General features: G+C 42.0%; 1 protein-coding gene and 1 long non-coding RNA gene across 3 annotated transcripts in view; both read left to right on the top strand.

The window, feature by feature from the left end:
- Positions 1 to 27456, top strand: part of LOC135508037 (sodium/potassium/calcium exchanger 4-like) — a 72273-nt gene that overhangs the window by 32978 nt on the left and 11839 nt on the right. For both annotated transcript variants that reach the window (XM_064927936.1, XM_064927937.1), the window contains exons 3-4: positions 26503 to 26579; positions 27267 to 27341. In XM_064927936.1, coding sequence (XP_064784008.1) covers positions 26503 to 26579; positions 27267 to 27341 — 152 coding nt within the window. The remainder of the gene's footprint in view (positions 1 to 26502; positions 26580 to 27266; positions 27342 to 27456) is intronic.
- Positions 17524 to 19179, top strand: LOC135508038 (uncharacterized). The gene is made up of 2 exons (XR_010450744.1): positions 17524 to 18595; positions 18843 to 19179. It is a non-coding gene; the product is annotated as an uncharacterized LOC135508038 (long non-coding RNA).

The raw sequence follows: 27456 nt of genomic DNA on the forward strand, positions 1-27456 counted from the left end.
TAGAGACATGAAGCACGTACCTAAAAGAGGGGCTACTTCGGTCGCATGGACGGGGTTTCGGTATGAAAAGTCTGACACGGACCAGAAAAACATCCTCTGCAAAATATGCCACAGGCTGGTCCCGACAACAGGCTCAATCACCACTAACCTCTTTTACCACCTACGCAAGAGTCATGTGAAACAGTACGGAGAGAGTCTATGGATGAGACCCAAGAAAGTACAGTCGAGTGCTCAAAACAAACCCGACTCAGACGTTGCAAGAGGCTTTTGCCCGTGGCACACCATATGGTGCAGAATCACGAAGATGGAGGGAGATAACAGCTGCCATTACAACTTACATCTGCAAAGACATGGCCCCAATTTACACGGTCCAGAAATTAGGGTTTCATGAGTTGGTACTAACACTCGACCCATGGTACCAAATGCAAATTGATATGTGACACGTATTAATGCCAAAATAAAATGCAAAACAGGCAAGCCCTGAAAAAATGAATAAATATATACAGTGGGGAAAAAAGTATTTAGTCAGCCACCAATTGTGCAAGTTCTCCCACTTAAAAAGATGAGAGGCCTGTAATTTTCATCATAGGTACACCTCAACTATGACAGAGAAAATGAGAGAGAAAAAAATCCAGAAAATCACATTGTAGGATTTTTAATGAATGTATTTGCAAATTATGGTGGAAAATAAGTATTTGGTCAATAACAAAAGTTTATCTCAGTACTTTGTTATATACCCTTTGTTGGCAATGACAGAGGTTAAACGTTTTCTGTAAGTCTTCACAAGGTTTTCACACACTGTTGCTGGTATTTTGGCACATTTCCCCATGCAGATCTCCTCTAGAGCAGTGATGTTTTGGGGCTGTTGCTGGGCAACACGGACTTTCAACTCCCTCCAAAGATTTTCTATGGGGTTGAGATCTGGAGATGGCTAGGCCACTCCAGGACCTTGAAATGCTTCTTACGAAGCCACTCCTTCGTTGCCCTGGTGGTGTGTTTGGGATCATTGTCATGCTGAAAGACCCAGCCACGTTTCATCTTCAATGCCCTTGCTGATAGAAGGAGGTTTTCACTCAAAATCTCACGATACATGGCCCCATTCATTCTTTCCTTTACACGGATCAGTCGTCCTGGTCTCTTTGCAGAAAAACAGCCCCAAAGCATGATGTGTCCACCCCCATGCGTCACAGTAGGTATGGTGTTCATTGGATGCAACTCAGAATTTTTTGTCCTCCAAACACGACGAGTTGAGTTTTTACCAAAAAGTTATATTTTGGTTTCATCTGACCATATGCCATTCTCCCAATCTTCTTCTGGATCATCCAAATACTCTCTAACAAACTTCAGACAGGCCTGGACATGTACTGGCTTAAGCAGGGGGACACGTCTGGCACTGCAGGATTTGAGTCCCTGGCGGCGTGGTGTGTTACTGATGGTAGGCTTTGTTACTTTGGTCCCAGCTCTCTGCAGGTCATTCACTAGGTCTCTCCGTGTGGTTCTGAGATTTTTGCTCACCGTTCTTGTGATCATTTTGACCCCACGGGGTGAGATCTTGCGTGGAGTCCCAGATTGAGGAAGATTATCAGTGGTCTTGTATGTCTTCCATTTCCTAATATTTGCTCCCACAGTTGATTTCTTCAAACCAAGCTGCTTACCTATTGCAGATTCAGTCTTCCCAGCCTGGTGCAGGTCTACAATTTTGTTTCTGGTGTCCTTTGACAGCTCTTTGGTCTTGGCCAAAGTTTGGAGTATGACTGTTTGAGGTTGTGGACAGGTGTCTTTTATACTGATAACAAGTTCAAACCAGTGCCATTATTACAGGTAACGAGTGGAGGACAGAGGAGCCTCTTAAAGAAGAAGTTACAGGTCTGTGAGAGCCAGGAATCTTGCTTGTTTGTAGGTGACCAAATACTTATTTTACACCATAATTTGCAAATAAGTTCATTAAAAATCCTACAATGTGATTTTCTGGATTTTTTTTCTAGTTTTGTCTGTCATAGGAGAAGTGTGCATATGATGAAAATGATAGGCCTCTCTCATCTTTTTAAGTGGGAGAACTTGCACAATTGGTGGCTGACTAAATACTTTTTTGCCCCACTGTATATATATATATTAGGCCTATATTTATTTTGTTTGCAACTCTAGTTGAAGTGTTTTCTATTTACCTTTTTAGATTTATATATTAATATTTTGTTAATTGATAATTTGCACCAAGGTTCTAAATAAAAGGAGAAATAATCAAATATGAGTAAGTACCTTTCTATTTTTTTTTATAATTCAAAATGTAAGAAATAGACCTTTACATGTGGTCATTGTATATAGACTATTTATTCATTGAATTTACAGAAATTGTGCTATATTGTGATATGTATCGTTAGCGGGATATGAAATAACCTATATCGGGATATGAGATTTTGATCATATCGCCCAGCCCTAGTCTCAGCCTAGTCTCAGCCTTGAAATATTCGGACAGGGTCCATGCACCAACATTATTTGGATGGACCCCATCCTCTCTCTACAGCATCTTCTGTTTCCAGAACATGTCAAAGTTATCCAAAAAAGTTACTCCAACAGAGCTACAGTAGACTCGTAGCCTGTCGTGTAGTGCCAGTAACCTACTGAATCTTTCGCTGCCACAACTCGTGATGGCACTGGGCATGAATACAGTATATGAGACCGACCGACTCGATCTGGTCCTATGTTGCAATTGTTTTTGTGTTTTTTTACATTGAATAAAAGTAGAGACTCAGAACTTAAAAAATGGTGTATTATTCACTACAGTTGAAGAACAATGGGAAAGTAATTCTGCTTTGAAAGTTGATAAACTTGTAACCTCACTTTTGAGAAAATGGCCCTTCAATGTTTTGGTGCCTACTGGAGAGCTCTTTGTCTACACCCATTCAGCATCGTTCACACCCTTTTAAACTTTAGCCCCACCCATCTCTTTAAGGATTCACATGTGAGGATATGTACTAAACAACCAAAGATTTCAAGACTAAAGGCTGGTTTAAACTACGAATTGAATCTGGAGTGCCAGAGTGTTTGTAAATTCAAAGCGTTTCGCTCTCGGAGAGTTCGGAGAGCACACTGGACGCTCTGGCCGAATAGTAGGGTTGATCCGAGCATTCTGACCTAACAGCAGTCAAGCACCCAAGCCAACTGGCTAATTTTACCTAGCCTGCTAGCTTCTTCCAGACACAAATGAGAGAACAGCTCAATCTGACCATTTTACTCGCCCTAGCAGCGCTGGTTAGGCTGTTTTTATGTTATCCAGAGCGTTGGTGACTGCAACTATGCTGCTAGCAACAATTTAGTTACATTTCTTTTGCCAATGTTTACTGACACCGGCCATATTCAATGGGTATTGAGTGTTCGTAGATTCGTCAGATATTCTGCACTCTGGCACAGACGAGAGTGCTCTGAAAACGGAGTAGATAGCCAGAGTGAATTTACCAACTACGTCTATCAACAGTTGTCGCAGTGACATCATAAACATTCTATTGAAATAGTTGTTTAGACATGTAATGTTAGCTAGCTAACCAATGAACCATAATCCCAATCCATAATGTTACTACCCTGAATGTATCTGTAGGTAGCTAACCAAACTGGTTCAATAACAAGCAATCCAAATATGAATAATATTACCTCACAGATCATACATGTTATGTTAGCTAGCTAGCTAACAGTAAACTTTAACTTGAAATGAAAACAACTTTCTGACAAAATTAGAGACGTCTAATATCTGAAAATGTAGCTAGCTAGACTCTCTTACCCATATACATTGATGGACGCTTCTCCTTCTCTGTCACGGATGCCATGGTTGCCCTTAGTTTGAAGATGTAATCTGGAGACAGGTGTTTTATACCACAGACTTCTGTGTGTTCTCTTCTCGACTCAGTCTGGATATTTTCAATCAAACACCAGAATCTCCTTAGCTATCAAACTCTAATTCCACTGATTTCAAAACTCGGTCCTCCAGAAAGTTGAGAGCAACACTTATGCAGTTCTACTACGTGATATCTTTCAAAAAAGCAGAGTTATAAAGGATTACGCATACTGACCAGCTCATATTATAGACAGAAGCATGGCATGACAAACATGGCAGACAAATCTGAACAGACAAATCTGACAAATCTGAACAGACAAATCAGACAAATCTGAACTCATCTCTCGGCATGTCCAGCCCACACATTATCTCAGCCAATCATGGCTAGCGGGAAGATTCCTGTATTTTTCCATGCCTAAACCAACTAGGCTCATAATTTAACAATTTTACTAGTATTTACAGATGGATGGCATACAAGTTTGTTATTAAGGCACATGAAAGTTCATATGTTCCAAAAGGCATTTCTGCCCAAATATGCAAGTTCAAACGGTGCTCCTGTGAAGTATTGACGCACGACATACGCCTAGTTTCCTGAAACGAGTCACCTATGGCTCTGGGTTTTACCATGGCCAGTTTTTTGTTGTTTTGATTAGAGTGGCTTAAGATGACCCAGGGATTGCACATGAAATGTCAAATAAACCTCATAAAGTACAGTAGCTGTGCCATAATGTACTTACCGGCTGTTCTTGGTGTGTGAGTTCAAAGGTGAATGTAATGGACTTTGACCCTGTTAGAAATAACACTGGTAATTAATTATCACTGTGATGTCACTTCTGGAGTGGTGTTGAGAAGTGCCCAGTGGTACTGTGCAAAGCTGGTCTGTCTGGAGCAAAAGGCCAAAAGGAGATGTTGCATGGTTGTTGGTTAAAATGTTAAATGTGCTGTGTGTCTGTGATTGGTCTCATTCCCACCACCCCACTCTACACCCGATATCCACTCAATCTGTCTTGCCTTCATTTAATTTCCTTTCAATAAACCCAAACAATATGAAAGGAGGGTGGAGAACCGAACAAAGTACTAGTGTCCTTAGACTGTCAACAATATACACTATCTCCACGTTAGTAGCCTACACTACAGCTATCTTCAAGACAAAGCCATATCCGAGGTACAACGCAACTAATTATGAGCTTTGAGTTAATTATGAGCTTCTCATCTGAGATAATTAGATGTATTTTCATTAATGATTTACTATGCCATTAAAAAGATACAAAGCAGTTATATAATTACGATGCATTCTCAATACAAAAACAGCATCATCCTTTTCAGTAAAGCACCAACATCACTTTCATCCTTCAGCTTGAATTTCCAACCATCATTACGCACCAGGAGTCATATTTAGACCAATTTAAATTTTGGGAAATAATAAATGTAATGTATTTCAACAGGCTTTGATATTCCAAACAAACGTTTATCTTGGTCTTCAAAATGAAATTATGTAGCAAAATATGGTTCTCTCATTAGAATTGTTTAGTTCAGAGAGACACTGTCGCTCATAGTGCAATCATAACAATCCACTTTCCTTTCTTCTCCTCTTTGTGTTTGTAGTGTTCAGACAGAGTAGAATACGCCTCTGAAATACCTCTAGCTTCCTTAAGGAAGAGAGCGCTCTGGATTCAGTCATTATTACTCTGATTTAGAGGGAGAGCGAGGAAGGGGGGAGGGAGTGAGTGAGTGAGAGAATGCGAAAGAAAAATGGATGGAGGGGAGAGAGAGAGGGGAGGAAGGACGAGAAAAACAAGACACGTTGTTAGTAGTAGTTTCTTGCATAAGCATTGCAGTCAGGTGCCCGAGCAGAGTCAGCCAGGGAGTTATTTTTAGGATGTTGAGCTTATCTAGCTGAGATGAGGGAGTGCTACCTGAGAACACTACAAAACCAACAAACATGACAGTAGGGGGACAAGGAGGAAATGGTTGTAAGCCATTTGGTTGTTGTCCTAAATCTACCACTGTACTTGACCTACTAGGCCTATACACAAAGTAGTAGCAGTCCTTTAGAGAGCAATAGTAATGGAGTATTTTTGTAGGCACTAACCAAGCCTAACTCCACCAAGGCTTGTTGGCCAAAGCCTATGGGGAAATGAATGGGGGTTGTGGATCTTGATTGGTGATCTCAACTGGTGTTGGTTAAAGCCGGTGTTTGATGATTTAAAAATGTTTTGTAATTCTATGAATCTTACCCAGTTGATTAACTCACCCGCTCGCCCAAATCTCAAATGACCAGATAAATCCATCCTGATTGATTTGATATTGACAAATGTTCCACATAAATATTCTGCGGTTGATGTTTTTTGTAACGATTTAAGTAACCATTGTGCTTTTGATGCTGTTAGAAATACTAAGGTTCCTAAGACAAACCCACGTTATATTCGTAAGATAAATTTGAAGTGTTTTAATGAGCAGGCTTTCTTTCTTTCTTTCAAGATTTGTTTTATTTTGACTGGAGCAAGATTGATCTTATCCCTGATGTGGAAATTGCCTGGAAATTCTTTAGTGATGTTTTTTTCCAAATAGTAAACAAACATGCCCCATTGCGCAGGTTCAGGGTTAAAGGGCAAGATAATCCATGGTTTTCTTCTGAGCTGTCTTGTATTATTCAAGAACGTAATCTAGCCTGGGCTAAAGCAAGGAAGTCATGTTCTGATGCTGATTGGCTTCTTTTTAGGCATTTACAAAACAAATGTTCTTTTCTTCTCAGGAAGGCCAAGTCTGAATATTTTATGTCTGTTACCACTGATAACCTGAATGACCCTAGAAAGTTGTGGAAGGCTATTAAGTCTATGTCTGGAAACAGTGATGTTAACGAATTACCGCCATGTGTATTGAAGGACTTTGTTGCTGTATATGACAAAACTGAAATGCTGAATTGTTTCTATGAGCACTTTGTATAATCTGGTAGGGTTAACCAGGGTTAACCAACCCTGTGTGGTTGAATCAGTGAGAGCTGGTCAAACTTTTAGCTTTTTGCCATTCTCAGTGCAGGTGGTACATAAAGCCCTGAAATCCTTAGATCAGAAAACGCCTGCAGGTCCTGATCTTCTGGATCCCTGCTTTTTAAATCTGGCAGCTGATTTGATAGCTGAACCACTTACATATTTGTTCAATCTAACCCTGGAATGTAATGAAATTCCAAAGATCTGGAAATCAGCATTTGTTCTACCACTTTTAAAAGGCGGAGATCCAACTATTTTAAATAATTATAGGCCAATCTCAAAGCTGTCACCCCTGGTGAAAATACTTGAAACCCTTGTGAGTGAACAGCTGAAAGAGTTAGTGAGTGCTACCTGAGAACACTACAAAACCAAAAAACATTACAATAGGGGGATAAGGAGGAAATGGTTGTAAGCCATTTGGTTGTTGTCCTAAATCTACCACTGTACTCTACCTACTAGGCCTATACACAAAGTATTAGCAGTCCTTTAGAGAGCAATAGTAATGGAGTATTTTTGTAGGCACTAACCAAGCCAAACTCCACCATGGCTTGTTGGCCAAAGCCTATGGGGAAATGAATGGGGGTTGTGGAGGGGGTATGTGGTAAACACAGGCTTAGGAGATCTAACAAGTTTTGTTCTATGAGCTCATCTTAGTTAACATCACTTTTTGTAAATTTTGAAGCATTTATGTAATCAAAATAAGTAAAACGCTAACGATGTTCTGACATGTAGAAAATAAAACTGCACCTCAGGTCACATGGCTTTGACATAACCAAAGCTACGGGAAATTGACAGCCAGGGACTGGCTGAGATGATCTACCAGTGAGTTAGTAAGTTATATCTTTGGCTTCCCCAAATTGTTTGGTTAGTTGTAAAGGGGACAAAGAGGAGGGAGATGCCATGCTAGCTAGCTATCTAGCAAACTGAACTAACATAGCTCACCTTATCAGACGGACCTAAAGACTCCTCATGGACAACATAGTTTGGGAACCAATAAAACAAGCACCTTCCCGCTGAAGAGATATAGTTGTAGCCTGGAGCAAAACAATATACCATCCCTCGAGCTGGTAAGCAGAAAGCTGATTAACTTGTTTAGCTAAAAACCCTACCCTTAACCCTTTTCCTAACTCTAAACCTGACTCCAGCCCTAGCCTAAACCCTTACCCTAACTCTAAACCTAACCCTAACCATAACCTTAGCAAGCAGTTGCTTATCAACAGATAGTTGATCTACAGATGGACTATCGGACTATCCAAATGAGGTGTGACCCAAAAAATGCAAGCTTGCTAACTATAACGTTAGCTAGCTAACGTCATTAACTAATAGAAAATTCTATTAGAAACGTCTATAACTTGAATACAAAAACCTACAATTGGAATGTAACAAACAACCTGAACAATAAAGATAAATGCCAACAATACAATAACAAATAGACTAAAATATGTACAGCAATGAGTAAAATGTAAATACAAAGATATTTGCGTGTGTGTTTGCATGCCTGCCTGTGTGCATGTGTGCCAGCCATGGCTGTCGCTCACTGGGTGTCGCTCACTGACTCATGATTTCACAGTCAGTGCGGCCATGATATTATCGTGTGATATGCTCATAATTTTGGGTGTGCATGCTGAATCGGGACAGTAATTACGCTTGCTTGCTGTCAGGCTTCAGTCCTCTCTCTCTCCCCCTCTCTCTGCCTAGTTATTTGTTATAGAAATGAGAGGGACATTTAGCTACAATCAACTTTACCCAAAGGGTCATTTCCATGACTCTGCTGGTGGCTAGCGACAGCTGTTTGCTTAAATGAAAAAATTATTATGTCCAGGGCTATTGGGGGAAGTTGATTCAGTACACTCAGAGATGTCTGAGTCTGATTACTCATCTTCCAAACACACAGACACATAGCACTCAGAGACACACACGTACAGTAACCTCCAAAATGATTGCCACCCATAAAGATGACTAATAAAAAAAATGTTAAATCTACATTACAATTCGACTATCCCGCTCAGCTTAAGGAACTGTATTGTGACTTTCCATGGCTTCCTGTTTCACTTGGGGTATAAAAATGAGGCCAACATGTAAAATCCATTGTCATTCAGAACTCACAAATAAAAAGAGATAAATGTCCTTTGACCTTCATAAATCAGCCAATGGGTGGAAAAACATACAGTAGCTACAGTAGCTGTAAATATACAGTGCCTTGCGAAAGTATTTGGCCCCCTTGAACTTTGCGACCTTTTGCCACATTTCAGGCTTCAAACATAAAGATATAAAACTGTATTTTTTTGTGAAGAATCAACAACAAGTGGAACACAATCATGAAGTGGAACGACATTTATTGGATATTTCAAACTTTTTTAACAAATCAAAAACTGAAAAATTGGGCGTGCAAAATTATTCAGCCCCTTTACTTTCAGTGCAGCAAACTCTCTCCAGAAGTTCAGTGAGGATCTCTGAATGATCCAATGTTGACCTAAATGACTAATGATGATAAATACAATCCACCTGTGTGTAATCAAGTCTCCGTATAAATGCACCTGCACTGTGATAGTCTCAGAGGTCCGTTAAAAGCGCAGAGAGCATCATGAAGAACAAGGAACACACCATGCAGGTCCGAGATACTGTTGTGAAGAAGTTTAAAGCCGGATTTGGATACAAAAAGATTTCCCAAGCTTTAAACATCCCAAGGAGCACTGTGCAAGCGATAATATTGAAATGGAAGGAGTATCAGACCACTGCAAATCTACCAAGACCTGGCCGTCCGTCTAAACTTTCAGCTCATACAAGGAGAAGACTGATCAGAGATGCAGCCAAGAGGCCCATGATCACTCTGGATGAACTGCAGAGATCTACAGCTGAGGTGGGAGACTCTGTCCATAGGACAACAATCAGTCATATATTGCACAAATCTGGCCTTTATGGAAGAGTGGCAAGAAGAAAGCCATTTCTTAAAGATATCCATAAAAAGTGTCGTTTAAAGTTTGCCACAAGCCACCTGGGAGACACACCAAACATGTGGAAGAAGGTGCTTTGGTCAGATGAAACCAAAATTGAACTTTTTGGCAACAATGCAAAACGTTATGTTTGGCGTAAAAGCAACACAGCTCATCACCCTGACCACACCATCCCCACTGTCAAACATGCTGGTGGCAGCATCATGGTTTGGGCCTGCTTTTCTTCAGCAGGGACAGGGAAGATGGTTAAAATTGATGGGAAGATGGATGGAGCCAAATACACGACCATTCTGGAAGAAAACCTGATGGAGTCTGCAAAAGACCTGAGACTGCGACAGAGATTTGTCTTCCAACAAGACAATGATCCAAAACATAAAGCAAAATCTACAATGGTATGGTTCAAAAATAAACATATCCAGTGTTAGAATGGCCAAGTCAAAGTCCAGACCTGATTCCAATCGAGAATCTGTGGAAAGAACTGAAAACTGCTGTTCACAAATGCTCTCCATCCAACCTCACTAAACTCGAGCTGTTTTGCAAGGAGGAATGGGGAAAAATTTCAGTCTCTCGATGTGCAAAACTGATAGAGACCCCAAGCGACTTACAGCTGTAATCGCAGCAAAAGGTGGCGCTACAAAGTATTAACTTAAGGGGGCTGAATAATTTTGCACGCCCAATTTTTCAGTTTTTGATTTGTTAAAAAAGTTTGAAATATCCAATAAATGTCGTTCCACTTCATGATTGTGTCCCACTTGTTGTTGATTCTTCACAAAAAAATACAGTTTTATATGTTTGAAGCCTGAAATGTGGCAAAAGGTCGCAAAGTTCAAGGGGGCCGAATACTTTCGCAAGGCACTGTATATACACCACTTACCACTATTAAGGCAATAATATTTTTGGAACTAAACAGTCTCCTTATATACTTGCATGATTTTTTTTCAACTGGTACCAGGGAACCCTCAGACTGGTCTTGTGAGGCCTGTGGGCATAGAACAAAACAAAAAGGTGTTAAACAAATTCAAATATATTTTAGATTTTAGATTCTTCAAAGTGAATCAATCCAAGATGGCAGCATGTCAAGTCGTTTGTCTGTGACAAGTACATTTTAACCTACTAATAACCTATTTATTTATGGTTGAGTAATTTCCTTGTTGTGTTGTGCAAACTATTTTGTTTTTGCTGGTGTAAAGATCACAGGTTTGGGCTACACACTAATATGTGTGAGACTCTCACGAACATGTACAGAACCAGTCAAAGGATAAGATTGCGGAGATCATCCGTTCACCTACTCTGCATCTCACAAAGAAAGCAGTTGTAACACGAAAATGTCACATTTGGACTCACCAGACCAAAGGACAGATTTCCACTGGTCCACCGCTCGTGTTTCTTGGCCCAATCAAGTCTCTTCTTATTATTGGTGTCCTTTTTAGTAGTGGTTTCTTTGCAGCAATTCAACCATGAAGGCCTGATTCACGCAGTCTCCTCTGAACAGTTGATGTTGAGAAGTGGCTGTTACTTTAACTCTGTGAAGCATTTATTTGGGGTGCAATCTGAGGTGCAGTTAACTCGAATGAACTTATCCTTTGCAGCAGAGGTAACTCTGGTGCTTCCATTCCTGTGGCGGTCCTCATGAGAGCCAGTTTCATCATAGCGCTTCATGTTTTTTGTGACTGCAGTTGAAGAAACTTTGAAAGTTCTTGAAATTTTCCAGATTGACTGACTTTCATGTCTTAAAGTAATGATTGACTGTCATATCGCTTCGCTTATTTGTGCTGCTCTTGCCATAATATGGACTTGGATGTTTACCAAATAGGGCTATCTTCTGTATACCACCCCTACCTTGTCACAACATAATTGATTGGCTCAAATACATAAGGGGAAGAAAAACCCTTGAACGTGTAGGTGTGTCCAAACTTTTGACTGGTTCTGTACATGTTCGTGAGAGTCTCACTTCATATTAGTGTGTAGCCCAAACTGTTCGGACGCTACAGACAGAAGTTGGCAGATTGGCTGTACAGACTTCAGACAAGTCTCAAGACACTTGTTGGGGTTGTAGATCAAAACGGAAAACACCACTGTTTCTGAGAGGCTCATCCTTCAATAGAGGGGTCATAATAAACTGTTCGGATGCTACAGATGATTTTGTGAGAAGACCGATTTAGGGATGTGTTATGGTCTGACAAACACCGCTCTAGCTCGGTCACCTAAAGGGGTTAAACCCACTGGAACAGTGACAAACACCGCTCTAGCTCGGTCACCTAAAGGGGTTAAACCCACTGGAACAGTGACAAACTTGCCTGGTAAAGGATGCAAATGTATTTTGTCAACACCTACAGTCAGAAAGGTGGTTTGAAAGGCCAAGAAAAGTCCAAGGGCCACAGTTGGAGAATTACAGAACTTGGTCGTATATTGGGGTCACCAAGGGTCCATATCCACAATTAGACGCCACCTCCATGCCAATAGGTTGTTTGTAAATGTTGCTATAAAAAAGCCTTGATTGAGAGTAACCAACAAATGTAAATGTCTGGAGTTTGCTAAAAGGCATTGATACTTGGATTGGAACCGGGTGCTATGATCTTATTTATTTTATGAAGTATTTTTTGCTAACCTTTATCAAGGGTGCCAATACTTTTGGATGTGACTGTATCTGCACATGTGCTCACACACACACACACACACACACACACACACACACACACACACACACACACACACACACACACACACACACACACACACACACACACACACACACACACACACACACACACACGACTGTGTCCTAACCTAACTTCTTGATTGTATGTTTGTCTTTTTACATTTGTTGTTGTAAGACACTAACTAGCTGAATGTGCTGGCTGGCTGTTGTGTACAACAGAGAGAGTAATGGTGTTGTTTTCAATTATTGATCACTGCTGGTTGGGTTTCTTTTAATGGAGCACCTGTCAGATGGAGGCAGGAGCATCCTGGAGGATCCTGGTAATGGGAGTGCTAAAGAGAGGCAGAAGAGCCTCTAGCCTTTTGGGGCTTTAAGCAAGATTTGGTTTGGGGGCACCCCCACCTCACAGACAAAATATGTTAGTGCGCCCCTTCTTGCCAGTGGTGTGAAGAGAAAAATGTGCAGTTTTAAAGCTAATTTCCTACCGTTCTACACATTTTGCTATGACTTATGTCATGTTCATATGATATCTGAATTAGAGTGACTAACAAAATCAATGGGGTCACCCTGGAGGTCAGGGCCATTGACGTGCTGTGAGCTCAGTGGCTGGGTAGGCACTGGCAATTATCGAAGCCAGATTTACTCACAAATAAACCTTGATAAAGCCTAAGTTCACCATACAACAGATAGCTTCAACAACGAGAGTGGCATAGGCTATTAACTGAAATTGAAAACTAATTTTCACCAAATGTAAATACCAATGTAGCCAAGATACACAAGCGATAGCCTACAATGGTGGCATATTTCATATCATCTGACAAAATGACACACGACTCAACTCAGCTCAGCTTAGACCGATGTAGCATCCACAGTAACAACCAATAGGTGGCACTAAAATACCAATATGGGCATTATTTGATCCAAATAGTTTGCAAAGAAAACTCCATAGTCTTTCACAATGGATTTAGAATTCTTCCAATGCACCGTACGTGGCACACGCAAACACACACATAATAATATTATTATGTGACATTATTACACACACATACAGTATATGATAAAAAAGCTTCTAACAAAATGTTGATATCAACAATTGAAATGACTGAAAAATGCAGTTCAAAATGTAAAAAAAAAATGTATTCCAGCTTGATAAATCAAATGCATCAAAGGGATGTTTATTCTCATTTCATTCAACATAAGCCTAACCTGCAAATTGCAAAGGAACATGCATTTAGGCCTACCTTAGTCCATTCATCTGTCCTTCAGGGTGAACTGCTTGGTGACAGCGTTGTTAAAGTCACAGAACCCCGAGTCCATATTTTCGTTCTGTACGCACACAGCAGGCCAATGGACGTGTGGGAGATGCATTCCCAAGGCCTCCTTCGGAAGAGTCTCACACACACAGAAACAGTAGCTGGTAGCATAGTTGTCCCACAAAGCACACAGGTAGGCACTTCCATAATTAGGGCAGTGGTTTTCACATTTTTTCAGCTGGGAGGTGACTACCTCATGAAGCTGGTTGAGAGAATGAAAAGAGTGTGCAAAGCAAGGCAAAGGGTGGCTACTTTGAAGAATCTAAAGTATAAAATATATTTTGATATGTTTAACACTTTTTTGGTTACTACATGATTCCATGTGTTATTTCATAGTTTTGATGTCTTCACTATTATTCTACAATGTAGAAAATAGTAAGAATAAAGAAAAACCCTTTAATGAGCAGGTGTGTTTGTCACATTGCATAAGGATGGGAGACCGGCGCAGGAATACCTAAGAGGTTTTTAAAATTTGGTGGTTTGGTGGTGATGATCCAGTTCAGTGACACCTAGAAGGCCGGTGATGTAGACCTCCGGAGCGGGTGAACGGAATGAGCAGCAGTACCGCGGGGATCCGTGACATTGTCCAAACTTTTGACTGCTACTCTATGTTTAGGTTAAAAAAACAAGGCAGGGGCCCCCGGGTAGCGCAGTGGTCGAGGGCACTGCATCGCAGTGCTAGCTGTGCCACCAGAGACTCTGGGTTACCGCCCAGGCTCTGTCGCAGCCGGCCGCGACCGGGAGGTCCATGGAGCGACTCACAATTGGCCTAGCATCGTCCGGGTTAGGGAGGTTTTGGCCGGTGGGGATATCCTTGTCTCATGACGTACTAGCGACACCTGTGGCGGGCCGGGCGCAGTGCACGCCAACCAGGTTGCCAGGTGCACAGTGTTTCCTCCGACACATTGGTGCAGCTGGCTTCCGGGTTGGATGCGCGCTGGGCTTGGTTGGGTTGTGTTTCGGAGGACGCATGTCTTTCGACCTTCGTCTCTCCCGAGCCCGTACGGGAGTTGTAGCGATGAGACAAAATAGTAACTACTAACAATTGGATACTACGAAATTGGTGAGAATTAAAAAAAAATGTTTTTACAACTTTTTAAAAAACAAGGCAGATCGCAAAGCATTAGGCTATGATACAAACGCTTAATTTACTAACTACTCTCAATACATTTATCAACCTGAATCTGTTTATTTATACGCTGTAGTCGATATGGGAAATCCAAACAGCTGAACTCTCTCTAGTTTATATAACAATTCAGAACACACTCTATCAAAAAGAAGACTCCAAATGGCATAAGTTGTCAGGTTGAATCACAGTGAGGCTATCAGACAGTGCTAGTGGTGTGACAGTAAAATGCTGTGTGAGCGCTCTGTGGACTGGAGCAGTGTGCTGCTGATGACGCTACGCTGTACGATAGCTAGCTTCTAGCTCACAGAGATGCTCTCCTTCCCTTCCTCTCTTCCCATCTTCTCTTCCCTTCCTCTCTGTGACCTTGAGGCCTGTCCTCTGTTATGGTGGAGGGTGTGGAAAGGTATCGGCTGCTGAGGGCCTGCTGGAAATGTGATCAAGGTGACAGTGTCCCCACCATTTGATATATGCCTCTGTGAGGGAGGCTGCTACTGCTGCCGCTACGGCTGCAATGGAATCTGATGCTAGAGTATACTACTGTACTGTTGATAATAATGTACATTAGTCAAGAATGAACAATTAATATACTGTAATACATATACTGTAGTGTATTTTCAGTCAGTACAGTATAATATTTTGAATTGCAGCATTCGATTTGAAGTGTTATGTATGACTTGCTAATTACAGATATATTCATTTGCTACTATTTTGATCGGCCTAGATTATTTTGAAGATGAGGTCTGTCCATTAGCTGTGTATTTGTACATTGTGTGTGTGGTTTGATTGGAGTTGGGAGTACACACATACTGTATGTATCCCTTCTGTATCCCTGGTGGGCATCTTGTGTCTAGTGGGCTTCTGTCCAACCCACCAGAAAGAGATGCCAGTTATGAATGATATGGAGAGGGAGAGAGAGATGAAGAGAGAGAGATGCCAGTTATGGATGATGTGGAGAGAGAGAGAGAGAGAGAGAGAGAGAGAGAGAGAGAGAGAATGGTGACAAAGGTAATGACGTCATTGGTTGGAGAGGTTGCAGAGACACACATGGAACTCGCTGGGTCTCTGTGTCTCAGGAGACTGGGGGCCGAAGAGGCCACTGATCCGATCAAGGAACAGATGGGCCGTTTGGGCAACAGAGCCTAACCTAGTACAGCTCACCGCTCCTGAGGGAGATCACCCTGTGGTGTAGCATGGCTCTCACCCACACAGATCTACAGGCAGGAGTCAGACTCACCCACACAGATTTACAGGCAGGAGTCTGACTCGCCCACACAGCTCTAGAGGCACGAGTCAGAGTCACTCACACAGCTCGAGAGGCAGGACTGAGACCCACCCACACAGCTCTAGAGGCAGGAGTCAGTCTCACCCACACAGCTGTAAAGGCAGGAGTCAGACTCACCCACACAGCTCGAGAGGCAGGAGTCGGACTCACCCACAAAGCTCGAGCTATTCCAGCCTTCTCTGGGAGCTGGAATACTGAGACTGAGACTTACCTAAACTCTTTGATGCAGGTTAAGACTCAAGTTCACCCTGTCAAATCAAATACAATCAAGCTTTATTGATATAGCACATTTCAGCCATTGCTGAAACACAATGTATTTCACAGGAAAATAAACATGCATAAAAAACAATACAAATAAAAACTGAAATATTTACTACACAACAAACAGAGGATAAAAAACAAAAGAATAACAATAAAAACTTAAATACTAAAAAGGAATAGCAGAGCTAAAAAGGTGTGTTTTAAGATCCCTTTTAAATATGTCCACAGTTTCGGCCCCCTTTATGGTGAATGTACACTAGATGCAGGAAATTTCCACGTGCCACTTAGGCTGCCCATTGTGACTCGCTTGTTGGTGTGGGCGTGCTGGCAGCATATGGCAGCATGTTCGATTGTTCGTCAAGAATTCAGCATAGCAAGTTTGTATGAAGGTCTGGTTATTAAATGGGTACATAGTTCAATAGTAATATCCTCTAAAACGTTCTGGTGACAAACAAACTTTGATGCCCTGTTTCCAATTGTCCACATGGCTGGGAGAACCTATTCAAGTAAGTAGATACATTTTGAAAATGTAAAATAACCTATGTATTATTAGCTAACTAGCTACAGTGCAGGCTAACTCAAATGAGCTGCTAAATGAGCTAACTAGTTGGCCAGCTAGCTATCTAGCCAACTTCACATACTGTATAGATAGCTAGCTAAGTGAATGAAATATAACCATCTACCTAACTTCATATTAGCTAGCTATCTTGGTGTATTTATCACTAAAAAACGAACTCCAAATGCATTTGTAGGTAGCTAGCTAGCTAGCTAGCTAACAGCCATGGAGGAGGGTGAAAGGATAGCAGCCCCAACTGTCAGTGAGAGATTAGGCTATTCTGGATAGGGCAGGTACTTTTGTGTAGTTCCTGTCCCTAGAGGTGAGGATGGAGGTAATAGTAACATAATATTCACTGCGGTGTAATTAGACTATAATGAAGTCTGTTTCTTGGGGCTTTCTGTCCACAGATAAAGAGAGCTCTGAAAGCCTGTCTACATATGAAGAGATCCCAATGAAGAGCAGTGGTTCTCAGTCCTGGTCCTGGGGACTCGTCATCAAGCTTCAAGCGTTGTTTATGTATTCATTTGTTATGCTATCCTTGATATGATCCCGCTGTTGATATGATCCTACACATGCACGTGTGTGCCCATGCATCTATCAATCCAATTTTATCTTCCATATTCCTACAGATACCTTGTAACTGGAGATTCCTTCAAAGCGATTGCCTACAATTAACATTACATTACATTTAAGTCATTTAGCATGTAGAGCATTGCAAGGTTGGGTGACCAGGGCTATCTGGGACTGCCTCCTGGAGGAATTCAGGTGTGTGAAGGCTACCTGTGTCCTGCATAACTTCATGAGGATGGACACGAGGACCAGGAGTGGATCTGCAGCTCGCCGCCACGAGGAGAAGTCTGCTGCTCTGCAGGATGTTTCAAGGATGGGGTCCAACAACGCAGCAAGAGGCAATCTGTGTGCTGGTGATCTTCACCTCCTACTTCTTCAAAGAGGGTGCTGTTCCCTGGCAACACCATAGACTACACTATGCACAACCAAAGGCTATTTTAAGAGCCATTCACATTGCAATAAGAGTATTCTTCCATTTACTTAGCTATGTCAACTGCAGTTATTCAATTCCCAGTTTCTCTCCCTTTTATTTCTGCTTCTTGGGTAAGGGTGTGATGTCTGTAAAAAAAAAACTGGCTATTTTAAATCACCCATATTGAAAACATGTAGAACAATTAGACACCCTATAACCCACACCTACACACTCATGTATCAATCTGATTGATTGATTGTGCTGTGCTGTGCAGTAAGCAGGCTCAGGTGTATAACTGTGGCTCCTTCCACCTTAGGCAAGAGGGCCACCCATGGAGAATAGTAAGACACTTCATTATTTCTATAACTACGCTATATTGTTTGTCCTTGTGTGTCCGTTGATGTTTTTCAGCATAAAGTGCTCTGCAGCCACTTAGTGTGGCATGGACACCAGATGAGGCCACACACACAGTTTCCTTTTGAACACTGTCCCGTTAACTACCTTATTTTCTCAATAAGTCTATCTCCTTCACTACATCCCCTTCTCCTCTTCTCTATAAATCCTCTAGGTCATATCAGCAGTGTCGGTGAACCTATCCCGCATCTGAACTGGCTACATAGAGGCCACAGGATGATCAGAGGTGAGATGGCACTTGGTCAGGTCAACACAAAGTATTATTAAAGAGAAGCTTTACATTGAAATACAGATAGAGATGCAGTAGTCCCAGAGTTAATGATCCAAGGTCAGTTTTGCATTTCACCTCCTGATTATTATGCTGACTAACAATGTTAGAATAAAACATTCTAACACAAGGCATAAACATGCTATATCTCTCTCCATCTGTCTCTCGTCTGCGGATATGTTTTGATGTGGATGCCAACCCCCAGTTCCATCATTGCCACCTCACCCACTTTTAAGATAACCTTCGGGCCGACTAGAGACACTATTATGTAATTGTGATGAAGTGAGAGAATATTTGGGTTGCACTGTGATTCATTAATCATATGCTGCCTTCCCTGCTCCTATATTCTTACCTCTTTCCCTTTGTCTTTTACACCTCTCGCCACCTCCTCTTTCTTCCTCTGTTTTTATAATGCACAACAGATGTGCATTGAAGTACAGATTGAACTTGTATTTATAGTATTACAATTATAGTATTTATAATGCTTGTATTTTATAACACTTGGATAATGAACTGCTTTCAATAAAGTGTTTCACATTCTCTACTGGATGAAATGAAGTCTCTCATTTGATAAAATACTACACCTATCCTGTTTATCAGATCAATGCAGATGAAGGGCATTAGATATCAAATCAAATTGTATTTGTCACATGCACATGGTTAACAGATGTTAATGCGAGTGTAGTGAAATGCTTGTGCTTCTAGTTCCGACAATGCAGGAATAACCAACGAGTAATCTAACCTAACAATTCCACAACTACTACCTTATACAGACAAGTGTAAAGGGATAAAGAATATGTACATAAAGATATATGAATGAGTGATGGTACAGAACGGCATATGCAAGATGCAGTAGATGGTATCGAGTACAGTATAGACATATGAGATGAGTAATGTAGGGTATGTAAATATTATATTAAGTGGCAGTGTTCAAAGTGATACATTTTTTCCCATCAATTTCTATTATTAAAGTGAGCTGGAGTTGAGTCAGTATGTTGGCAGCAGCCACTCAATGTTAGTGGTGGCTGTTTAACTGTATGATGGCCTTGAGATAGAAGCTGTTTTTCAGTCTCTCGGTCCCTGCTTTGATGCACCTGTACTGACCTCGCCTTCTGGATGATAGCGGGGTGAACAGGCAGTGGATCAGGTGGTTGTTGTCCTTTGATCTTTATGGCCTTCCTGTGACATCGGGTGGTGTAGGTGTCCTGGAGGGCAGGTAGTTTGCCCCCGGTGATGCGTTGTGCAGACCTCACTACCCTCTGGAGAGCCTTACGGTTGTGGGCGGAGCAGTTGCCGTACCAGGCGGTGGTACAGCCCGACAGGATGCTCTCGATTGTGCATCTGTAGAAGTTTGTGAGGGCTTTTGGTGACAAGCCAAATTTCTTCAGCCTCCTGAGGTTGAAGAGGCGCTGCTGCGCCTTCTTCACAATGCTGTTTGTGTGGGTGGACCAATTCAGTTTGTCCGTGATGTGTACGCCGAGGAACTTAGCTTACTACCCGCTCCACTACTGTCCCGTCGATGTGGATAGGGGGGTGCTCCCTCTACTGTGTCCTGAAGTCCACGATCATCTCCTTTGTTTTGTTGATGTTGAGTGTGAGGTTATTTTCCTGACACCACACTCCGAGGGGCCTCACCTCCTCCCTGTAGGCCGTCTCGTCGTTGTTGGTAATCAAGCCTACCACCATGTAGGAACAGTAGACTGGGATAAGGATTGATTGAATATGTCCGTAAACACACCAGCCAGCTGGTCTGCGCATGCTCTGAGGACGCGGCTGGGGATGCCGTCTGGGCCTGCAGCCTTGTGAGGGTTAACACGTTTAAATGTTTTACTCACGTTGGCTGCAGTGAAGAAGAGTCCGCAGGTTTTGGTAGCGGGCCATGTCAGTGGCACTGTATTGTCCTCAAAGCGAGCAAAGACGTTATTTAGTCTGTCTGGGAAGAACACATGCTGGTCCGCGACGGGGCTGGTTTTCTTTTTGTAATCCGTGATTGACTGTAGACCCTGCCACATACCTCGTGTGTCTGAGCCGTTGAATTGCAACTCTACTTTGTCTCTAGACTGACGCTTAGCTTGTTTAATTGCCTTGCGGAGGGAATAGCTACACTGTTTGTATTCGGTCATGTTTCCGGTCACCTTGCCCTGGTTAAAAGCAGTGGTTCGCGCCTTCAGTTTCACGCGAATGCTGCCATCAATCCACGGTTTCTGGTTTGGGAATGTTTTAATAGTTGCTGTGGGTACGACATCGCCGATGCACTTTCTAATGAACTCACTCACCAAATCAGCGTATTTTTTCAATGTTGTTGTTGGACGCAATGCGGAATCCACGTTATCGAAGCAGTCCTTGAGATGAACCGGTTTTAGAGTTTTTGCATGACGCTGTAACGAATCTCCTCTTCATCTGAGGAAGAGTAAGAAGGATCTGACCAATATGCACTTTGGTAAGTGTTCATCATATTTTAATTGAAAAACTGAACACTACACAAAATAACAACGAAGAGAAAACGAAAAGGTTCTGCCAGGTGAACAGACACTAAACAGAAATTAACCACCCACAAACAAGAGTGGGAAAACAGGCTACCTAAGTATGGTTCTCAATCAGAGACAACAATTGACAGCTGCCTCTGATTGGGAACCATACCAGGCTAAACACATAGAAATACCAAACATAGAACAAAAACATAGAATGCCCACCCCAACTCACGCCCTGACCAACCTAAAATAGAAACATACAAAAGGAACTAAGGTCAGGATGTGACAGATGCGTAGGAAGTGTAGTGTACTGTTTTTTTAAATTATATTTCTGTATATATGAATTACAAATCAGCCTTTAACTAGTTAAATCCTGTTTCTAGTCTATTAGTTTCAATGTTTAACCATTGATGTCCCAGGACCAAGATTGGTAAACACTGTTGAAGTGTATAATTGTATTACATAAACTCAGCAAAAAAGAAACGTCCCTTTTTCAGGACCCCGTCTTTCAAAGATAATTCGTAAAAATCCAAATAACCTCACAGATCTTCATTGTAAAGGGTTTAAACACTGTTTCCCATGCTTCTTCAATGAACCATAAACAATCAGTGAACATTCACCTGTCGTTAAGACACTAACAGCTTACAGACAGTAGGCAATTAAGGTCACAGTTATGAAAAGTTAGGGCACTAAAGAGGCCTTTCTACTGACTCTGAAAAACACCAAAAAACAGATGCCCAGGGCCCTGCTCATCTGCGTGAACGTGCCTTAGGCATGCTGCAAGGAGGCATGAGGACTGCAGATGTGGCCAGGGCAATAAATTGCAATGTCTGTACTGTGAGACGCCTAATACAGCACTACAGGGAGTCAGGACGGACAGCTGATCATCCTCGCAGTGGCAGACCACGTGTAACAACACCTGCACAAGTTCGGTACATCCGACCATCACACCTTGCGGACAGGTACAGGATGGCAACAACAACTGCCCGAGTTACACCAGGAATGCATAATCCCTCCATCAGTGCTCAGACTGTCCGCAATAGGCTGAGAGAGGCTGGACTGAGGGCTTGTAGGCCATGTTGTAAAGGCAGGTCCTCACCAGACATCACCAGCAACAACATTGCCTATCGGCACAAACCCACCGTCACTGGACCAGACAGGACCGGCAAAAAGTGCTCTTCACTGACGAGTTGGGGTTTTGTCTCACCAGGGGTGATGGCAGGATTCACGTTTATCGTCGAAGCAATGAGCGTTACACCGAAGCCTGTACTCTGAAGCGGGATCGATTTGGAGGTGGAGGGTCCGTCATGGTCTGGGGTGGTGTGTCACCGCATCATCAGACTGAGCTTGTTGTCATTGCAGGCAATCTCAACGCTGTGCATTACAGGGAAGACATCCTCCTCCCTCATGTGGTACCCTTTCTGCAGGCTCATCCTGACATGACCGTCCAGCATGACAATTAGAGGTCGACCGATTCTGATTTTTCAACGCCGATACAGATACCGATTATTGGAGGACCAAAAAGAGCTGATACCGATTAATCGGCCGTTTTTTAAATTTTTTATTTGTAATAATGACAATTACAACAATACTGAATGAACACGTATTTTAACTTAATAGAATACATCTTAGGTTTCTGGACCTAAGGAAGGCTTTTGATACTGTTAACCATGAGATTCTCATCACAAAATTGTCCAAGTTCAACTTTTCCCCTGATGCCTTGAGATGGATGAAATCATACCTTGAAGGCAGAACTCAGTGTGTCAGAGTGAGCAATGAGCTGTCGCCCACTCGTAGCTATGATGTGGGCGTGCCCCAAGGGTCAATACTGGGGCCCCTCCTGTTCAGCCTGTACATTAATGATCTGCCTTCTGTCTGTACTGGGTCTGAAGTTCAAATGTATGCAGATGATACAGTGATATATGTGCATGCAAAGAGCAAACAACAAGCTGCACAAGAACTTACTACTGTAATGGTCCAGGTTACAAAGTGGCTCAGTGACTCGTGTTTGCATCTCAATGTGAAAAAAAACTGTTTGCATGTTCTTCACAAAGAGGGCAACAGATGCTACTGAGCCAGATGTCTATGTGTCAGGGGAGAAGCTCCAGATGGTATCCGATTTTAAGTACCTTGGCATCATACTTGATTCCAACCTCTCTTTTAAAAAGCATGTGAAAAAGGTAATTCAAATAACTAAATTCAACCTAGCTAATTTCCGATATATACGAAATTGTTTGACTACAGAGGTAGCAAAACTGTACTTCAACTCTATGATACTCCCCCACTTAACATACTGCTTGATTAGTTGGGCCCAAGCTTGCTGTACAACATTAAAACCTATTCAGTCTGTCTACAAACAGGCTCTCAAAGTGCTTGATAGGAAGCCCAATAGCCATCATCATTGTCACATCCTTAGAAAGCATGAGCTCTTGAGTTGGGAAAATCTTGTGCAATACACCGACGCATGTCTTGTATTCAAGATCTTTAATGGCCTGGCTCCCCCTCCACTCAATATTTTTGTTAAACAGAAAACCCAGACATATGGCAGCAGATCCACAAGGTCTGCCATGAGAGGTGACTGTATAGTTCCCCTAAGGAAAAGCACCTTTAGTAAATCTGCATTCTCTGTGAGAGCTTCCCATGTCTGGAATACACTGCCATCAGACACACATAACTGCACCACATATCACACATTCACAAAATGCTTGAAGACATGGCTAAAGGTCAATCAGATTTGTGAACATGGTCCCTAGCTGTGTGTTGCCGCTTTCCATGTTGTCTGTTGTCTGTAGCTTGTGAGGTGTGGAAACACTTTGTTGCTTTTAAGAATTTTGTCTTGCTGCTTTTTGTTCTATGTTGCTCTGTCTGTATGCTACGTCTTGCGTGTCCTATGTTGCTCTGTCTGTATGCTATGTCTTGCTTGTCCTATGTTGCTATGTCTTGCTTGTTCTATGTTGCTATTGTCTATATTGTAATTGTTTTTAATAACCTGCACAGGGACTGCGGTTGAAAATTAGCCGGCTGGATAAAACCGGCACTTTTACTGAAAAGTTGATTAATGTGCACTGTCCCTGTAAAAATAAAAATAAACTCAAACTCAATAATATCAATTTAGCCTCAAATAAAATGAAACATGTTCAATTTGGTTTAAATAATGCAAAAACAAAGTGTTGGAGAAGAAAGTAAAAATGCAATATGTGCCATGTAAAAAAGCTAACGTTTAAGTTCCTTGCTCAGAACATGAGAACATATGAAAGCTGGTGGCTCCTTTTAACATGAGTCTTCAATATTCCCAGGTAAGAAGTTTTAGGTTGTAGGAATTATAGGACAATTTCTCTCTATACGATTTGTATTTCATATACCTTTGACTATTGGATGTTCTTATAGGCACTTTAGTATTGCCAGTGTAACACCGATTTCCGATTGTTATGGAAACTTGAAATCGGCCCTAAATAATTGGCCATTCCGATTAATCGGTCGACCTCTAATGACAATGCCACCAGCCATACTGCTCATTCTGTGTGTGATTTCATGCAGGACAAGAATGTAGGTGTTCTGCCATGGCCAGCACAGAGCCCGGATCTGAAACCCATTGAGCACGTCTGGGACCTGTTGGATCGGAGGAAATTTCAGAGAACTTGCCGGTGCCTTGGTGGAAGAGTGGGGTAACATCTCACAGCAAGAACTGGCAAATCTGGTGCAGTCCATGAGGAGGAGATGCACTGCAAAACTTGATGCAGCTGGTGGCCACACCGGATACTGACTGTTACTTTTGATTTTTGACCCCCCCCCCCTTTGTTCAGGGATACATGTCTGTCGAACTTGTTCAGTTTATGTCTCAGTTGTTGAATTGGTTATGTTCATACAAATATTTACACATGTTAAGTTTGCTGAAAATAAACGCAGTTGACAGTGAGAGGACGTTTCTTTTTTTGCTGAGTTCACGTGCAGACACAGCATCATACAAAGACTGGAATGTGATACTCCTGGTACTGGATATGTCCAAGAAATTCACACCTGAACTGCACCTTTATTTGCCAAGGTAGAGTACGTGATCAGTGAATATATTAAATGTACATGCTACAATGTGGGGATCTCATGCATGGTAATAACTACATGGTTACGACTTGCATCCTTGGCACAAAGTTATATTATATTCTACTCAATCCATGGACATTAATGTCATTCAGACTGTTTTGAAGTTGATACAACTGGCTATGATAGCTATGTTGTGAACTAATATGTATACTAAACGTTTGGGTCGATACACAGACCGGCTCGATAGCTACACATCCATGGGCATACAGGTATTTTTATCATCCACTGCACAATAAGCAAGAACATAGCTAGGTACGTTATTTCATCTATCACCATTGCATGGCAAATATCAGCAAGGCAAGCTTACAAAATTGTGCATTCAATATGCAGTAAATGTTTTAGCTAGATTCTTTACCTCCACTGTTTTACAAGACGACAGCCTGGTTTGCTGGTTGTTTCAGGAGTCCCTAAAACATTAAACAACCAGAATTACAATTTCATACTCATGCCACAACACCCATAAAGCATAAAGCTAGCTTGCTAAATCACAATTTTCATAAAACGGCATCATGTGCTAGCGTATCATGCCCGTTGGGTTCTCTGGTAGGCTATTCCAGAGGATGGGGGCATAGTAACTAAAGGCTGTCTCTCTCCTTGGTCCTAAACGTTGGGATAGTTAAAAGGCCTGTGCCAGAGGACCTGAGGGACCTACTGGTTACGTAACTAAAAAGCATGTCTGACATGTATTGGGGTGCATAAACATGGATTGTAAAATAATCTTAAAATGTATTCTAAAACTCACAGGCAAGCCAGTGCAGACACTTAAAACCGGTGTAATGTGTTCTCTCCGTCTGGTCTTGGTCAATACCCGTGCTGCAGCATTCTGTATGTTTGACCAATGGCTTTCTTGGGTGGACCAGACAGGAGAGCATTACAGTAGTCAAGCCTGCTTGTAATAAAAGCATTGATGAGTCTCTCTGTATCAGCCTGAGAGAGAAATGGCCGTACCTTGGCATTGTTCCTCAGGTGGGAAAAAGCTATTTTGGTCACATTCCTAATGTGTGATTCAAAGAGGCAGGACCTTCAGACTCTTCTCGCTCTTTGAGGCAGGACATTGAGTGTGATCAAAGCACAAATATTGTTGGATAACTCTATAAAGTCTCAAAATGCCTGATTCAGAACTGTTGCAGACAAAATAGCCCTACATTTTTTTACATTAAGTTGATTGCTTGTTGTTGTTGTTTTTCAGATCCATTTTATGCCCAAGTTATTTATTCAGTATTTATTTATTGTTTCGCTATTTGTGGTGTCGTAAGACCAACCCATGACTTCGGAGATGTCTTTGTTTTCTTTCAGCCATCAATGAGTTCCCTGAGGATGTCTTCACCACCTACCAGCGCACCAGAGGAGCTGTCCTGCTGCACATATTTGCGGTAGGAGATTGATGTGTGTGTGTGTGTGTTTAACACCATGTGGTTCAGTAAATCAGGCATGTGTTGTTGACTGTGTGTGTATGTGCATATATGCGTGCATGTTTCTAGCTTACATATGTGTCCATCCGTGCGCACATATCTTTACAAAAAGATGACCCTGCTGGGATGTACTGGTCCGTAGGCACTACTAGGCATTATGTTATCTTCAGTCCTGTCGTCTTCATCTGGGATAGAAGTGGTGCGGCTCTGTGATGGACCTTTTTTTTTAATGGTCTGTGTCATTGTTTGTGACCTGTTATCTTCCTGTCCGGTGATGTCCTGGGAAGTGCTGTGAACAACATGGTTGGTTTGTACCCAGCCCCAGCGCCCTCTGGGCAGAGCCTGTCGTCGCTTCCTTACACAACAAAAGACACATCAAACATGCAGCCTCAGTTGACTCTTCTTTTTCTTTGGGAGGGGGAAAGACAACTTTCTGAGGGCAGGATAGAGAAAGCAGGATGTGTGTACAGTTGCTGATTTAATTGTGTCTATTCTAACTCTGTGATGTTGTATAGTAGAGTGTTCACTGTGCACAGCACAATTTCCTCTTTAACCCTCTCCACTCTTCTCTCTCTCTCATCTCTATTTTTTCTTGTACTACCTCTGTCTACCCCCCTATCTATCTCTCTTTCTCTCTCGCTCTCTCAGGCCCTCTACATGTTTCTGGCCTTGGCCATCGTCTGTGATGACTATTTTGTGACGTCATTGGAGAAGATCTGTGAGGTGGGTGAATTGAGCTCCCAATAGCAATCTCCTCTAGGCCATCAACCTCCATCCTCTCCCTACGTTATTGACGTGTCGATGTGATGTGTTTGTGTGTCAATATTTGATGCATGAG

Source organism: Oncorhynchus masou, chromosome 21 (assembly GCF_036934945.1).
Source record: "Oncorhynchus masou masou isolate Uvic2021 chromosome 21, UVic_Omas_1.1, whole genome shotgun sequence".
NCBI classification, from domain to species: domain Eukaryota; kingdom Metazoa; phylum Chordata; class Actinopteri; order Salmoniformes; family Salmonidae; genus Oncorhynchus; species Oncorhynchus masou.